The 17,549-nt window shown below is 39.9% G+C and overlaps 2 protein-coding genes across 2 annotated transcripts in view; one reads left to right on the forward strand and one right to left on the reverse strand.

The window, feature by feature from the left end:
* Positions 1 to 878: 878 nt before the first annotated feature.
* TEX30 (testis expressed 30) lies at positions 879 to 5,695 on the forward strand. The gene is made up of 4 exons (XM_008942026.1): positions 879 to 1,105; positions 2,568 to 2,619; positions 4,119 to 4,321; positions 5,354 to 5,695. The coding sequence occupies exons 1-4, from the start codon at positions 983 to 985 to the stop codon at positions 5,525 to 5,527; spliced, it is 552 nt and encodes a 183-aa protein (XP_008940274.1). The 5' UTR covers positions 879 to 982; the 3' UTR covers positions 5,528 to 5,695.
* Positions 5,696 to 6,932: 1,237 nt separating this feature from the next.
* KDELC1 (KDEL (Lys-Asp-Glu-Leu) containing 1) overlaps positions 6,933 to 17,549 on the reverse strand; it is a gene marked incomplete at its 5' end in the record, with an annotated part of 10,980 nt that continues 363 nt past the window's right edge. The window contains 9 exons of the mRNA XM_008942027.1: positions 6,933 to 6,950; positions 7,172 to 7,276; positions 7,769 to 7,858; positions 8,234 to 8,443; positions 9,016 to 9,238; positions 10,165 to 10,337; positions 14,048 to 14,125; positions 14,892 to 15,097; positions 15,508 to 15,713. Coding sequence (XP_008940275.1) covers positions 6,933 to 6,950; positions 7,172 to 7,276; positions 7,769 to 7,858; positions 8,234 to 8,443; positions 9,016 to 9,238; positions 10,165 to 10,337; positions 14,048 to 14,125; positions 14,892 to 15,097; positions 15,508 to 15,713 — 1,309 coding nt within the window. The remainder of the gene's footprint in view (positions 6,951 to 7,171; positions 7,277 to 7,768; positions 7,859 to 8,233; positions 8,444 to 9,015; positions 9,239 to 10,164; positions 10,338 to 14,047; positions 14,126 to 14,891; positions 15,098 to 15,507; positions 15,714 to 17,549) is intronic.

A 17,549-nucleotide genomic window follows, 5' to 3' on the forward strand; every position in this document is an offset into this window, starting at 1 on the left:
CCCTGCTTACCTTAGAAAATCAATTACACAAACGCATGAGATATGCATCTTGTGACATCTCCCATCAGTTACTGAGCGCAGTGAAAGAGTAATTCCTGTTAGTTTGGAGTTGTGGTTTTTTTTTTTTTTTTTTTTTTTCCCTCCTTACAGTTCCATGTAATATCTAAAACTAATGTATCCCAATCCATGTTTCACAATACTCTCATGTGGTCTTTTGCCTATGTAATCAGACTTGAACATGGATCCTGTAGCAACAGGACTAAAGACTTGCTGCCAGCATGGAGTTAGTTCTTGTAATGTTATATACTCCATATGACTCTACAGGCACAAAGTAATTTGGCTGTAATAAATGTTTACAGGCCTCCTTAATTCTTTTATTTTAATAACATCTGTGAGAGATGGGAGATAAAAATACTTCTTCCACTATAGGAAACTGCAATCACAGAAGAATCCATATTTCTTCTTTATTTTCAAGTCTTAAGGAAGAGAATTTTTCTTACTGTGGAAGACCTAATATAGAAGTCAAGTATGGCAGTTAGCTCTTGAACAGCTAGATATAGATATATAAGGAAGGTAAGAAGTGTTTCAGTTTTGCCTTGAAGCATCCTTTGAAGCTAGGAGTGCTTAATTTTTTAATGGAGAAAATAAGGTGTGGAGTGATAAAGTGATTTCACCATTGTTGCATGGCAAGTCTGAGCCAGAGGTAGAGTTACTCATGTAGTACTCTTAAACAGAAGAAATAAAAGTGGACTTACAATTTTGGTTTCTTTCTTAATTGTCCAGTTTGTCTTCATCATGAGGTGTAGACTGGGAAAATGCTGTTTGTAAACAAACAAAAAAGATTAAAAAAATTGTTTGTTTGTTTCATTTCTAGGTTAAAGTGAAAATACCCTTTGGAAACAAATATCTTGATGCTGTCTTTTCTATCCCAGAGAAGAAATCAACATATGGAGTGATTCTTACCCATGGAGCTGGAGGAGATATGAATTTCCCTCACTTAGTGTCTTTGGCAGCCTATCTTGCAGCCCATGGAGTTCTGTGCCTGCGGTTTACTTGTAAAGGCCTTAACATTGCTCACAGGGCTAAGGCCTTCAAAACAGTTGTGGTAAGAAGTGACCAAGTTTTGCCATAGCTTAGATCCGTGGGTGTTGTCTTCTGGGTTTCTTAAATTATAACCAGAGAATAATGAGGCAGTGGCTAGCTAATGAAGCACTACCTCTAGCAAGGAGCAGCAGGAACCAGTGTTCTGTGGGCAGTAGTTGGACAGATGCAGCCAGTATCTGGGTTTGAGTTGGGGGAGAGAAAGAAAAGCCTGGGAAGAGGATGTGAAGAAAGCCAGAGTGCTTTGTGGGAAACCTTACAGCTGGGAAAAATAGTATTTTGGATAGAAACAAGAGGTAGGTGTTCTGGGAGGGCTTGGTCAGGGCAGGGGGATCAAGGGAAACAGCTTTGGGAGTGGCTGTAAGAGGAAAGGAGCCAATCTGGGAATTGTGCTGCGTCTCTGAGGGTTGGTGGCTGGGAGAACAAGACTTTGAGGAAAGAGTAGGGGACTCTGGGTTGCAGGGGGAGGTGAAGCAGAAGAGATTGGGAGTAGCAGAATGAGAGCCCTACAACCTCAATAGTCTGATTTCAAAATTACTTCTGACTGTTAAATACACGTGCTTATCTCCTTCTCCTTCTGCTATGTTATGTAAGATATACAAGTAGATTTTGTTAAAATGAGCAACCTTTTGTTATAATAATGTCAACCTAGAGTATCTTGCTATTCTGGAGTGTGTAGGAAAGGGAAAATTTTCTTCCAATGACGTAGCTGTTACTGGGGCCTGGGAAGGTAATATGAGCACTTTGCATTGAGCATTAGACATTTTTATCAGGGAACTAAGTCCAGTTCTTAAAGAATTAATTTCTATGATGTTATTTGGATTATATGGATATTAATGTGAAGTTAGACTTTGCTAGCTTTAAGGTGCATCTGTTTGCCTTTCTTTTTGAAGAAGTATTATGTTGTGAGCTTATATTAATATGCTGCTGTGTAAAGGTGATCTAAAGGCCTCTGCTAAGATAGCATCTGATTTGTTTTCTAAAAACTAAAAATATTGCTGCTGAATTGTATCTTCTCTCAGACATAATTGATTATGTCTTAACCCTTTGGTTGGAAATACGTGACCTCAGCCAAGGGCGTTTTTGTGAATGTGTGTCTTTTGGTGGATTAGGAGTGTGAATGTGGCCCATTACGGGGACTAAGTCAATACACAGTAATCATTTATGTTTTGGTAACTGGATAACACACCTGAAACTTGAGACCAAATTGCTTATGTTTATTCTGTTGTTACAAATCATTAGTGTGAAAAAAAAAAAAAGGCAAGAGAGCAACTTGTGTGGTTTTATTTGTTCTGTGTTGCCTCTGCAATGCTGAAAGAGCTTCACATTTTGTGTAGCTCCAAACAACAAAAAAATCCCCAGGCTCCCAGCGGTCTGAATTCCAACTTGTAATGCCTCTCTTTCTCTTGTTGTTTTGTCTTTTTTTTTTTTTTTTTTTTTTTTTTTTTTTTTTTTTTTTTTTGTAGGAATACTTAAAGCTTTCTGAGGATTACAAACTTTCAGGTGTCTTCCTTGCAGGTATTGTTATCATTACCTACAGTTTTCTCTCTTACACTGCCTCTAGTAATAGCAAACTGCAATTACTCCATTCTTGAAGTCTACCCCACTTTGGTAAGAAGTGAATGAGCAGATATAGATGACAGGTTTCAGTTTGAGGTGGTCAATAAAAGTTTCTTGCTGTCTGCCATGGGAACAAGCTGAGTAAACCCCTGCTAGTTGGCATTAGCTAGGGAGAGCCATTTGGCCACCAGCTGACAGCTGAGGTTTCTGAAGGTGCTCTGTCACTTCAGAAACTGATCAGCAGTCTTGTCTGCCATGGGAGCTCAGGTGCCAGGCCCACTGAGAGGTGTCCCCAGGGCTCTCTGCCTGGTGGCACCATGGGGCTGGGCTACAGCTCAGCTCCTGGCTGGCCTGAGCCACACAAGGGACGCAGGTCGCAGATGGGAACGCCCCATCTGCTGCTTTCCCCAGGGTTTCCTGGGAGCACGGCTGGCTCTGCTCACCTTCCTCGTGATGCTGCAGGTCTGGCTCCACAAGAAGGGAGGAAAAATTCCAGGTTTCCAGCTACTTCGGAAGCGACCTTCCTTGTCGCTTGTGACAGACCATGAGTTCTCCAATAATCCAGTGTACTCTTTACCTCCAGGTCTTGAAGAATTCTGGTTACTGGTAAACAGAAAACTTTTTTCCCCCAACAGATTTTGGTAGATAAGGACTAGTGGCACATAAATAAACCCCAGTTATATTATGTGAAAAGGGAAGTATATGGGTGTGATTAGTGATAACTTGATATGGGAAACTCTGAATGCTCTCTGACTAAGTGAAACCAAATCTGTGCTGATGCAAGATAATCCCACTGGAATTGGCCACTTCTGACAGTCAGTTACGGAGCATTGTCAGCTCAAATGCCTCTTCTCTCAGGAGGTATTTTGATACCTCCTTGCTGTTACTGACTGACCTCATGCTACAAGTTCACCCTCTGGTTTTTTTTTTATTTATTTATTTTTCACCTTTCTGCTTTTACATTAAGTCTGAAATTTGAGGTGTGCATGAACACTTGCTGGATTTGTTTTGGGAGTGAGGTGCATAAAACTTTGGGTTTTATTTGAGCAGAGTAAAGTTGCTTGAAAAAAAATATACAAGATAATAGCATTGCTATGTTTGGAGAATAGGACCTATCTTCTTACCTTTATTGACCCTGCCCCTGGGATGGGCTGTTGTTCCTTCCAGCATTGCAAAGGATCCCACTCTGTGTATCTTTTCTTTCCCCCCCCCCTCTTTTTTTTCAAGTGGGGATGTGAAATCACAGTATAACCAGGCAAATATTTAGCAGAAAATGTTGAAGTTAGGATGAATATTTTTCATGGAGTAGATGAATAAAAGCATCCCTAGCATTTTGTACTGCTGGTATGCTGACATGCACTCAGTTGGTTTTTTTTTTGGTAGTTGTTTGCTCAAGCAGAATGTAATGAGGCAGCAGCAGATTTACTTTTTTTCCTTTATTTTAACATGGGAGACAGGCCGTTCCATGGGCTCACGAGCTGCTGCCTCTGTGATACGTCAGCTTAGCCAGGAGGAGGATGACTTCATTCAAGGTCTGGTTTGTTTATCTTACCCCCTGCATCGACCAAAACTTCAGACCAAGCTTCGGGATGAAGATTTATTATTCATCAGGTGTCCGGTGCTGTTCGTCTCGGGATCAGCAGATGAGATGTGTGAAAAAGTGAGTACCCCTGCAAGTCCTGCTGTGAAGGGGAAGTATGGGAGAAGGAGCCTGAGGGGTGCCTGTACTGGTAGACACAACTGTGACTTTAACAGCCTTCTCTAAATATCTCTATACATAGACAGATAGAGCTGTCTTCTGAAGGAAGCCATGGCTGGGCTTCATTTGGTATAAGGATAGATATATATGTGACTTTATTTATATATATATATAACCTGGGGGTGCCTCCTTTTGCTGCTTAAAACTACTGGATCATGCTTGGTCATCCACATGAGCTAGCTCACCTTTGGGCCACACATTGCTGATCTAAATGTTTTGTCTTTTTTGAGGATTGTAGAAATGAAAAGCAGCCTATGGAAGGAGCAAGTTACTTGCTGTTCTGTTTTAACCATTTCAGGTTACAAAACATAAATGCTGTGCTGTTCTACCAGTATCACAGTTACATTTTCCTGACAAATTCTTCTAGCAAAGCAGTTCTACACACAAGTCAGACTTCTGTGGTAGAAAGGGATGGGTGTTGCAGAGATGAAGAACAGGTGTGCCCAGATGACAATACAGTGTTTTTCTGCCTTGTTTTCTTGCAACTTTCTGTTGTTCTTGAACAGTTCAGCTATAATTTGGGGCTGTGCATAATTGGCATTTTCCATGCTTCGACAGTTTCTAAGGAGTTGCAATGCTTTTATGAGGAGTCATCACCAAAGCAAGTGAGCCAGCAGCTCCTTGGGGTGCCCTCTTAATGGAGAGATCATTATGGCTTCCTGAACTGCTTCTTAGCTCTGTTTTGACCTTTGCAGTTCTTGAAGTTCTAATTTTCTGCCATTCTGTGTTTGAGTGAGGGTGAAGCTTTGAGCAGATCCTGTTGCTGGGTACAACAGGATCATCACATCTTTTCTATCGTGGAGTGTTTGATGTGCACACAGATCAGTTGAAGAGCTGGCTGTGACAGGTTGCACAGGCAGAGTGAGAGACATCTGGGGGCAGCACAGCTCCTAGCAGTTCCTTCTGGTCACTTTTTTGTTCTTTTCTCCATAGCAATTACTGGAAGGTGTGGCAAGCAAAATGAAAGTTCCTAAAAAAATCCATTGGATTGACAAAGCAAACCATGGGATGGCAGTCAAAGGACGAACAACCGATGATGTCATGGAAGAAATAAATGCCCAGGTTTTGTCTTGGCTTAGAGAGAATATTGAACTGGAGTGCAAATGATATGCAGGGCTTAAGCAGTATCTTTGTTTTTGCCTTTCCCAAATGTGGCAAATTAGTTTATTTCCGAAATGCCTATATTTTTTAAACAGATATTTGCAGAAGTCTAAGTGTACATGTAAATAAAGCTTTTTGTGTACGAATGGAAAAAAAAATACGTAAATCAATAAAGTTTTTAAAGGAAGAGGACATAAAATATTTAATATGTCATTATTGTTCTCTGGGTTTCTATACAAATACCTGTGTATAGCACAGTGCTCTGCATTACCAAGTAAATGCTTTCTGACTAATGTTTGAAGATACTGGAAAAAATCTATTCTGACAGCAAATCTTTAGGTGTCTTTCATTACTGAGTATATTACTGCTTCTGTACCTGCTATCTGTTTGAGCACATCCCTCAAGGCTGGCCAGGATGGCTTGTGCTGCTCTGCTGTGGTGCTGTACCCTGGCACTCCAGTGTGCTTCCAAACCTGTGACCAGGGAGAGGAATCTCCACCCCAAGGAGTCAAAAACTCAGCCTGTGTGGGGAGGAGGAGGTACTACAGGCAAAGAACATCAGTCACAGTTTTGAAAAGTCACGCTCCAGCAGCTTCCCTCACATATGGGACTAGTCCCAGAGGCCCTTGGGAGAGGTAGGCATGGAAAATTAAATGAAAACTCAGAGAAGACAAATTACAAATTACACTAGTGGAAGAACTGGAGGAGGAAGCAGGTATGATGTGTTGCACAAAGCTTCTTCCAGGAGGGCTCTGAAGAGACAAGTGGGGGTTTGAGCCTTGTTACCCACTAGCAGGAGGAACTGATCTAGTGCTACTTCTTTTCATATTGCCCAAGAGACAGAGTTTCACAGGCAAAAGCCGCTGTAAAAAGTCATGTGGAATGTAGAACTTGTTATCTAATATTCCCGAAGTGTCCAATAGCACTGTGTTTTTCCTTCAGGTTAAAAAGATACATTATAAAAACCCCACATCACTGTCTTTGAAAATACTGATGCTCTCAGAAGGAACAAAGGTACAGCCTGAAAAAGACGACTGGATAGATACAGGGGGTGGGGGAGAGAGACTGACAGTTCTGATCTTCCCTTTTTTGCAGAACGTACTTGTGCACACACTCTGTGTAACACTGTACCTGCATTTCCAGGGTATCTAAGAACAGCAGCACATGACTCATACAAACATGGGTTTTATTTTTAAAACAAATGATTAAAAAGTTTTGGAACAAGGCTCTTCAACCACTGCATGATAAAAAGGAACTAGAGGGTGCTTGGTTTTCTTCCATACGTAGATCATGATACGGTAAACTTCATAATATCCAATGACATTATCCATTGGCATTTTAATCCCATTTTTTCTTCTTTCATTAAGATGACAGTCTGAATGTAGGTAAATGTTAAATTATTTTATTTGTGTCAGAGTTCATCTTTGGCCTGCAGTCAATAAAGAAGAAATGTTTTCAGTTAATTGGAAACTCAACTTTTAACCGTCTAGTCCTCCAGATAAAATAAAAGATGTTTCTAAATTCAGCAGGTGTTAATGGTCTGGTCTGGTCCCTGACACTGCAGGGGACTGCACAGTGCCTGTTCCCATCTGGCTGGGTGAGAACTGAAGACATCAAGCATTTTCACCTTCATTGCTATACATACTTTACCTTTTTTCTGTGGCAAGTACAGGGAAAAAGGTCATCGTCAGGCTGCTGCACCTTCTCCATCCCCTCTCTGACTTTTGGCTCACTCACTTGCAAGCGGGCGTACTCCTGGTTTTAAAAAACAGAAGCATCATTAATTAATAAACCTGTTAGCTTGCACAAGTGGCTGTATATAGCACAGCAGCTCAGGTGAGCAGTTGTGTGAAAACTCCAGGGCTACCTGGTCTGTGACCCCACATGGTGTGGCAGGCAGGGGGTCCCCGCGGGGGTGTGGCTATCTCAGTGCTAATGCACAGACATTTTCAGCTGTGGTTCACAGGGGATGCGTCTGATGTGGAACCCTTTGATCACTGTGGGCAACATATTCTTGCAGATTAGCTCAAGATTTAGGGGATTTGATTGGTTCTCTCAAAGCACCAGCGTGGTCTTGAGGGGTTTCACAGGAAATAACAGCGTACAGTGTTTGGAAACCAACTCAAGTTCTTTCTTTGCTTTGTGGCTTCGAGTGCTGGACTGGGCAAAATCCACCTTCTCCCTTGCCCCAAATTCTTTCAGTGGGATTTCTATTTTTGTGGTAGGTGCCATTAAAAATATACTAACCTGGAAAAGCTTGAAATAGTAACAAAAAATGTGGTCTCCCATGAGATTGTTTCTTGCAAACTCTTGTCCCGATTTTGCAATAATTTTTGCCTGTCAAAGAAAATAAAAGTAGGTTTGTTTTTTTTTTTTTAATTTCTCAAAAAAATAGTGGTTATTTCAGGATGCCAGTATTGATTCTGAGTTAAGTATAATGTTGAGAGCTTAAGATAACTTATTCATTTTTTTATTTAAGCATTCTTAATTTTAAAAGTAAGGGATTTTAATGAAAATACTCTTCATTTTTCCAAAGTTCAATTTCTTTTCAAATCAAGGTCAGTATTATGTATTTTTTTAAAAGTGTTTTTCTTTGTAGAGTTGATGACAATAATTTCTAAGACCTTCTAATAGATTTTTGTTTTTAAGAAATGCATTTTTTGCTCTCTTTTGTCTAGAAACACTGACGAGTACTTTGAAATGTGTATTTACCTCTTCATCATGCTCTTTTGCCCACTGTAGTTTTTCTAGCAGATCACTCAGGTCACTTTTAAATGGAATATAATGTTTCCATGGCTGCAGCTCGTTATAAAAATGCTCGTAGTAGATAGAGTCTTGCTTTAGCACCACACTGTTTCCTGCTAGTAGATAAGGCAATCTGTATGCTGCCACTGTGCCATCAATATTAATCTGGTATTTATACTGGAAAGAAAATGACCATGAGTCACTAACAAAGAGAAGACACAAGTAGCTTGGTTAGGTTGTGTTATTCTGAGGGCACTGGTATTACTGACTTGCCAATACTGGGAAATGTAGGATTGTGTAGGCAAGCATCAGTGTTTTAAGTAGCTTTTATTATTTAGTTTGGAATTCATCACAGAGACGCCCTCTTCAGCAATTAAGTTCTCCGGAAATTCTGAGACGCTCATCCTCAGATGTGAGGGTAGATGTGCCACTTCATCCACTGATTTCCCACTATGTTAGTTAGGTTAGTAGTCCTGATCACTAAATCAGGAAAAAGAAATAAAAAGGAACTTGGAGTTACACAGATTACACAACGTTCTACAGAACCTGTAGATGTAAATCAGACATTATTATCCTCAGTGTAAGAGCTACATAGCAGTTAGTCCCACCAGAGGGATGCCTGTTCATGCTTGTTACTGGTGTTGTGCTGAAAAACTAAAAATCACTTTATTATCAACACTATGTACAAAGTTATTTGATAACGGGAAACACTGAGAACCTATTTCTACGAAAAAGGGTTAGTGACTTACCTTAAAAAAATCAAAAAATGAGATGTGCTTAACAATGGGGCCATAGAGGCTTTCATCGTGTTTAAAAAAAAAAAAGTTTGTGAAAGCAGCATCTATGATCTCTGGGAATTTCTTGCTGAGCTTCTCTTTGCGGCTGTCACGACCTCTCCAGAAGGCTGTGGTATTCTTCTCTTCCCAGGGCGGGCCAGTATTTGCTTGAACTGACATCATATCCAGACTGACTCTGGAGGAGAAAGCAGGGATCTAACAGTGAAGCCTACTGGAAGTCTTTCCAAGCACAATCGCTTCCGGGAGCCTACAGCACCACTAGGCAAATACCAAGGATGAAGGTGGGTCATGAGCACACCCCTGTACGCAGCCATAGAGCAGATAAGGAACGCCAAGTTCACAGCCCTGTGGCAAGACAGCGTCTGCTCAGTGACAGCATGGAGCTGTGGCTGCCAGACAGAGGAAGGTGATGCAGCATAATGGAAGTAGCCTAAAACAATATCTTTCACTTCCTTGAAAACGCTGCTAAATTAAAACACATAAACTGGAGGGGGGGGCGAGGAGGGGAAAAAATTAAGAATTTTTTATAATAAAGTCATGAAACCTGAACTAAATGCAGTGAAATGATGGATAGGTTCAGAACAGATGACAAAGATCTCTTAGAAGCTGGCTTTGTGGCATTTCAGGACAGCAGCAGAGCAGTTACCAAAGCTAATTATGATCAGTAATCAAGCTGGGAGATAGTAGGTCCTCAGCTGAGAATTATGGTTACGTTTGGCTTTAAAAGGTACATAAAAAAAAAGTCTAGGAAAATCAGGAAAAAAGAGACCTGGCCAGTTGTCAACACATTCATGGGAGTGAAACAAAGCTAACAAACAAATACCTACCATTGAAACATTATCTCTAAGTGCTGTTTTCAGGGACTTGACCGTGTTTAGATTAATTTTGATGTTTTAAATAAAGCAGTGAAGTACTTTAATATGTCATTTATGTTATATAACACATAACTCGGTTCAAGTTAAGATACTGGTTACACAGTTGCTGCCTACCTACAGGCTCCCAATGCCTCAATGAATAAATAAAAAGTTAATATACTGTGAATACATCTTTTTGGAAGATCATTCACTGTGAATTTTGTGAAAATTTCATGCAATTTCTTACCGTCCCATAGTCTCCAAAACTGAGTCTGTTAAGTCATACGTTGGCATCACAATGTCTTTTGACTCACTGGACCCACACCATGAGAAGATGGGGTGCAGGTTCTCTGGGGACTTCCTTTTCTCCAGAGGCCAGTCCCCCAAATTAACAAAAAATTCTACATCTGGCATTTTCACCTAAACAGAAACAAAGTAAGCACAAATGCATTTTAATTAAAAGCAGTATTCTTCTGCTGGTATCTTGCATTCTGAAAACAACCCCATTAGGAGAAAAAAAAATAGCCCTGTCTCTAGTGTACCTGTAAAGTTTAAAGTTCAGAAACATTAGAAGTCCTGAGACCACAGAGTAAAGCCTGCAAGATTATTTTTTTTTTTAAGATTTGCACAAAGTCACATAAATGCTCTCTCTCTTTTTTTTAAGGGAGAAACAGCTCAGTTTAGAGGATGGTTTCTGGCATTATTTACATGACAATCTTTACAGGATTAGCCACAGAATATCTGTGGCAGGCTAGTGCTGGGATCTAGTAAGCCATTGTAGAGTTCCCAGGTCAGTGGAACCACCTTGTTGACTGTATGGAAAACTGCTGTTGGGTGGTAAATTAAACTTCTGTCCCATCAGTGGACTGATTTCCCTGTGTCTGCATGATGACTAAATCGACCAGAAGGGGAGTACCAGAAATGAACAGCCATGATGGGACAGTCAGTGCTGGGGTTAATTAAGCATAACATCCTCACTTGTTTTAAATAGTTGGTAGTATGGAACCATATCTGAAATCATCATTGTAGCCCAAAAGTCAGCAAAATACTGTTGATGGCCAGGAAATATAACAACAGGACAGGTGGCATAATTTTGCTGCTGTATGAAACTGTGATGGGCCCCCATCTTGTGCATTGTGTGTGGTTCTGGTGTTTCCAAACAGTAAGAGAAGGTAAAAAAAAAAGGCAGCTACTGTGACAGAGAGATCTGCTTTAGGAGGAGCAACTGAAAATGGTGGGACACTTCAATCTGGAGAGCAGAAGGCAACTATAGTTGAGTTTTACAGACCCCTAAGGTGCCTGTAATGCCAATGGAGAACTGATGCTATATCTGTTCTTGGTTCACCCTCTTCATGACACTAATTTTAAAAAATATAAATCTCCACCCTCCTCAGCTGCCTCTTTTGAAGCAAAAGAATCCTCATCAAATTAGCTTCTTTGCATGCACCCAAACATCCTTCTTGCTGTGTAGCTCTTTTTGAGAAAGTGAAATGAGAACTGCACTGTTTTCAGAAGATAAGCATATCACAGTATAAAACCTGTGACATCACCTTTTCTTCTTTTGTTTGTGCCTCCCTCCTCAGTAAGTCTTAATGGGCTATTTGACTGTTATGAACATCTGATTATTATTCTGGCACTTTTGGAAAACTGCTGGAGTAACTCCAAGATCTCTGCCCTAACTACTAACAGATAATTTGGAGATCGTGATTGTATGTGTGTGATCAGGACATTTCGTTCAAGTGTCATCATCAGCTATCTTAATATCAATGTGAAAAAAATCTTATCTGAAGAAAGAAAAATTATTAATGTTAATAATTTTCAATTAAAATATTCATACATGCATAAAAAATAGAGCTTAGACATACTGCTGACTCATTGTACATATGCATCCAAGCATTTCTGCTCTCAACCCCCTTTATTCTTCAGATCAGAAAGGCTGGTCACAGGCTAGCATTTCAGGATTCTTCTGGGGCCCAAACGGGCTTCATTAAGTTTCTAATTATGGACAGAGATAGAAATTAATAATTTGCCATCTATCAAACACCCTAAATGGTCGAAGACGTTGTCCTCTAACTTGATGACACAGGACAAACCTCTGGCAGAGGCATCCAGAAGTTCTAAAGAAGGAGACCCGAAGCAGTACTGCTCGTCTTCAGTGTATAGACTGATAGAAAAGGTTTTATTTGTGCACCTGCATTTCAGAGGGGGTTTGGCTACATGTTCTTCGGGACTAAACTTTATTAGTACAGTGCCATCTAATGGTTATAACAAACTTAGAAAAGCTACAAATTGTATTTTATCCACATCCCCAATGGCAGAATCATTCAACAGGTTAAATCTTCTTCTCCAACCCAACAGATCTATTGCCTATCAGTGACACCGTCTTAATAGAACTTCCTGAAGCATTTAATGGGGATGAGACAAACTGGTATTTCCAGATCTGTAAACAGTTTGTCTTTGGTGTTAGCAAGCATCTTCCAACATTTAACCTAAATACCTCCGATGCAATTTAATTTCATTATTTCTTGTCCAATGCTACTGACACCAAGAAAAGCTTACTTCCATGTTCCATAGAGCAACCCTCTAGGTAATTAAAGCCACAGTCATGTCTTCCCTCAGGCACTCTTAGATGAAAGCATCACCACTTAACTGAATCTTCCTTTGTAAGTCTGCTCATTCCTGCCGCTTCCCTGTGCGGTGTCACTGCAGCAGCTGAGCAGTGTTTCTTGGGGCAGCATGCCCCAAGGCAGTTAGGGCAGCATAACTGAGCTGTTACTACTCTTGAGTAAGGTGAAAAGGTTACTTTGTATTTCTTTTATGTGTTGCTTCTGTTCATGTGTTCATGTATCCAGCCTTTGTGTCATATCCTGCCCTTGCCACTTTATTTTATCCATTTTTCCTCTTACTTGTTAAGAAACTTTTTTATTCTGATGCTGTACAGTGAGGTGCTTGTGGGTTCCTTCATTTTTGTTATCTGAAAATTCAATAAGCATATTCTCTAGTCCATCATTCAGTCAATATACAACTAAGTTATTAAATAGGGACTGAAGTGAGGACAAACTCTGCAGAATACATTTGTGACACCTTTTGACTCTCTGGAAACCTGGCAACTGCTGTTTAAGTAAGGCTTCCCAAGCAGGTTACAGCAGCTTCTTCTAGGCAAAGTCTTCCTCTCTTGTTTATGAGAAACTTGTGAAACTTACCCTTAGAAACTTAATTAACATACTTGACATCCCTGCAGGAAACTATTATCTTGTTATACAAAGACATTATCTAGTTATGAGTTATTTTTTATGATAAATCCATATTGTTTCATACTAATTACCTTATCTTTCAGCTGCTTATAAATAATGTGTTTATTTTTTATTAGATCGTTAGGGAAGTTTTTAGGAGAATAACTCCATACTTCAGTAGCTCCTATCTCTTCTTTCTCTCCTTTTCAAAAGACAAATTGCTGTCTTTTTAGAGTAAAAAATAGATACTAATGCAACTATCTTTGTATTTCTCTTATTACTCTCTTTATGTAATAATCACTTATTTGTGTGTGCTGAAACTTCAGCCCTGCTTTACTCTGTCACTGTGTACATAATGTCATTTTTTTCCCCCCCCAAGTTTCCCTAGAATGTGTCTGCATGGTGCTTTTTGCTTGGACATCAAGGGATTTTCCCCATGTGCCACCTGCTGGACTATTGATGCCCTTTCTCAGCCCTTCCTGTCTCGTTTTCAACATACAGTATTTAATGGAGAATTAGATACATGCCGTATTTTTTCTTTTTTTTTAGTCATCCTGTAAAATGTACTAGCAGAAACAGAATTTTATATTAGATGCTACAGGCTGATATATTCAGTCTACAGAAAAACACCTCACGCTCTGTCCAAATCTATCAAACTTTCCTATAAAAGCCTGCTATTCAGTTAACATTTGTGATACTCCATACTCTGATCAGATAGCATAACATGCCAAATTCAGACAAAGAAAATCCATCTGCCCTTTCCATTATTAATAAATAAAAAAAAATGAGAAGGGCTTTTTAACAGAAATAGCAACAAAAAAATTGAAGTATATTTCTTAAGCCCAGGCTTCTATAAATTAGGACAAACAGAATAAATGACTGTACAGATGTACTCACTTTTCTGGTCAATGAAAGCAGTATGGCATCCATGAAAATTCTGAAGCCAACATGTTCCCCATATGTTTTTATATGAACCTGAAAATAAACAAAAGCTTTGTGGGTCTGGTGTTTTCATTTCAGAAGATGGTTGGTGCAATTTAGAGCTCTTTTGGTCACTTAGTCATGAGTCAGACAGATTACGTGGCTGTATATATTTATGAATCAACTGGGAAGCTTTAGAAATCTCATCTCTTTAACTTCATCACAGAAAAGTGACCAAAAATAAGGACAAACTTTCCTTGCTCTGGCAGACGTTTTAGATCTGTCTTACAGGAACAGAAACTAGTTGCCCATTTCTGTTGTGTTCAGTTGTTCTCATCTCCATATGACACTCTGTAAGCCAGCACAGTTTTGTTAAAAAGAATTGTAGCTCTGATCTTCAGTGGAGCTAAAAAGTAGTATTTCTTTACTCCAGAATGATGCACAATGTAATTTAATGATGCATGTTAAATGAGATGATCAGGACACTCTGCAGCAGTATTACTGAGAACAGAAAACTGAATTAGCATTTAGGAGACTTGGGTCTATGCCCAGGACCCATATTGATTGCTTGGCAAGTGATTTTTCTTCACTGTGCTTCAGTTTTTTTCAGTTCTAATGTGGACAAAAAGCACCTCACAAGGTAGGACAGATATTGTTAAGCTTATACACAAACTGCAAAGTATTCGAGGACAGAGAAGCAAGCAAAGGAAGTTTCTTAAAGAACAGACCACAAGTGTTTCAACTGGGAACAGCCAAACAGGCTAGCTGTGTGACTTGCCACCAAATTCCCATATGGACTTCAGCTCAATCCATTCCATACCGTGTTATCTTTGATGGTGTAATGACACAGACTCTGTCGTTGTCCAAACCTCTGTGGGATTTCTGTTGCAATCTTATCTGGATCAACAACGGGGAAATTTGCTAGGTCTCTCTGAATCTGTGGAATGATTTGAGGGCAGTTCATCTCTTCCAGCCATGCACTGCTTTCCTCCTGAGGGCAGTCACAGTTTTCATGGTAAACAGGTCCTGTCAAGAACAAAATTATTATTTTATTAAAAATGTCACACTGGAGTTGCTGAGGTCACGATAGAGGGCCACACACTAAGCATTTGTTACCTGGGGCCAAATCTTCAACTCTAAATGGACATTTGAACTTTTTTGACTCCAATGGAAACATGCCAACTATATCAGCCTGTGTGAGCCCTCTTCTCTATGCATATATGCCAGGAAACAGCTTCACAGCATTTGCTTCTTCTTCTTATTTTGAACAGGACATGCAAGACACTTGCAATGAATTCATAATTCCAATGGAATTGATAGTCTGGAGAAGTACTGAGGTCCTGCAGAATCCTATGGTAATCCTAGGAGACATTCTGGGACACAGTTTTGGGGGAAAAAGCCATGATAGGAAACCTGTATGTAGTGCTGCTTCTTACCTTCTAAAATATATGGAGACTTTGCAACATGTTTGTCTCCAGTTTTGACTTCTATCTTCAGGTTTTTGTAGCTTGCATACATCCTGTATCTCACAAGGAAGGACCCATCTTTCCTGTCTAGTACTTGCACCCCAACACGAGTGAACTGTTCATCAGGAGCAGTGATCTTCACCTGGAATGCATTTTCACCTGGTGATGAAGTGAACCTATGCAGAGAGTAAGTGGGAGCTTACTACAAAAGCAAACACACAACAGCTTCCTTACCCTGACCCATTCCTTTTGCAAGCTGACAGATTCCCAGGGACTTCACTGAGCCACGCCAGGTCTTTATAAACACATCCTAGTGTTCACAAGCAAGGTACAATTTTTCCAAATGGTATTTTGTTAGGCTACCTTAAACATTTCATGCTGTTAGAAGCATTAGGTACCAAGAAGGTTCCACTCAGACACACATAAACACACCTCCAAAATCACTCGGTGCCCCACATGTTGAACAGTGTTGGCAATACAGCCTTTGATTATATGGGAACTGACACCTTTAAAAATCCAGCATAGCACTTACTTGTAGTAGTTCAAGTGTAAAATGATGGGAAGATACAGAGCATGCAGATAAATGGATTTTGGTAGATAGATCTTGGTGTCCTGTCCTAGAGGGACAGAACAAGGTGCAAGGGTTTTGAACTAAAAGAGGGTAGATTTAGATTGGACAGGAGGACATTCTTTACAATGGGGGTGGTGAGACACTGGAACAGGTTGTCCAGAGAAAAGTTTCTGGTGCCCCCTCCCCGGAAGCATTCAAGGCCAGGCTGGATGAGGTTTTTAACAATCTGGTCTAGTGGAAGGTGTCCCCACCCACAGCAGGGGGGCTGGAACTAGACCATCTTTAGAGGTCTCTTCCAACCTAAACTGTCATATGATTCTGTGGAAAAATATACACAAACGAGCTTCCCTTTAGAAGCTTAATAAGTCTGTTATTTTACATACAGAAAAAAAAAAAAAAAAGTTTCCAGATTACTTTATTTCCAGGTATTAGTTAAGGAAGTAAAGAACAAAGTTAAACCACTTAATTGTTATGGTAGCTCATATGGGGTGGTGGAAAAGGGTATAAAAATGCCATTGTCTTGGTATGGAAAAAAAGACTATAGTGGGATCATGTAATGCAAGGTCTGCTTACGACATTTTGGTAAAATTCGCCATACAACAATCCTAGAAAAATCTCCATAAAGCCAATTAAAATAATTTGAAAAATCATGAAGTTATCACAGATCATTGTGGTATTAACAAAGCTGGCACAGTCAAAATGCTGCATCTGCCAACTTTGTGTCATCACTTTAAACGCAGTCCTGAATACGCAGGGAGAACTTGGGATAGGGAGGTGGTGGGAGTGGCTGGACTAAATGGATTACAGCCCAGCAGCCTGGTCACCTTCCCTGAAACTTCCCTGATACTACAGAGCTGCCAGTTCAACAAACTGCAGAAACTATTCCCTCTCTAGAATAAGGTGAATTGGCAGCTTGCAGACTTGGCCATGCCACAGTGCATCTAACATGGACAACCTGGATGGAGCACTCTGAGTTCCTATCTACCTTGTACGGTCTCTCTGTAGAAATGGAAACCCATGAGTGTCCTCTGAAAACTAAGTTTACCCATTTCATTCCTACCAAGTTTACCTAATGGCCTATAAAGTAATTCCTAACTGACTCTATTGAGCTTGTGCCTACACATTTAGTAGAAATACTGGTGTTCCTAATAGTGGAAACAAGTAGGAAATCTGACCCTGTATATCACAAATTAAATATATTTGCTATTGTTTAGCTTTTAACAAAGCAGAATAAACAATAAACTGATGGTTGGACCAATAAGCATGTTTTGCTGTTGAATGTTTTCATCATACTTTCTCATCTCATCCTCTTGTGCAGTTATTTGATACACCTAAAAAGATTAATTAGCTTCTTCTAAGTGATTTACAGAAAAAGGCACATAGGGAGCCTTTGGCCTTACCCTTCTACAAGAAAATCCCAAGTAAGTTTCTGCTTAAAAGG

The sequence above is a fragment of the Merops nubicus genome, unplaced genomic scaffold (assembly GCF_000691845.1).
Source record: "Merops nubicus isolate BGI_N331 unplaced genomic scaffold, ASM69184v1 scaffold40256, whole genome shotgun sequence".
NCBI lineage: Eukaryota > Metazoa > Chordata > Aves > Coraciiformes > Meropidae > Merops > Merops nubicus.

What these genes read in the sequence shown, in the direction of transcription:
- TEX30 (XM_008942026.1), top strand. Translation starts at nt 983, where the DNA reads ATGAATTTCCCTCACTTAGTGTCTTTGGCAGCCTATCTTGCAGCCCAT. An exon ending in AGGCCTTCAAAACAGTTGTG is followed by an intron (nt 1,106 to 2,567) that starts GTAAGAAGTGAC and finishes TTTTTTTTGTAG; the next exon opens with GAATACTTAAAGCTTTCTGA. An exon ending in CAGATGAGATGTGTGAAAAA is followed by an intron (nt 4,322 to 5,353) that starts GTGAGTACCCCT and finishes TTTTCTCCATAG; the next exon opens with CAATTACTGGAAGGTGTGGC.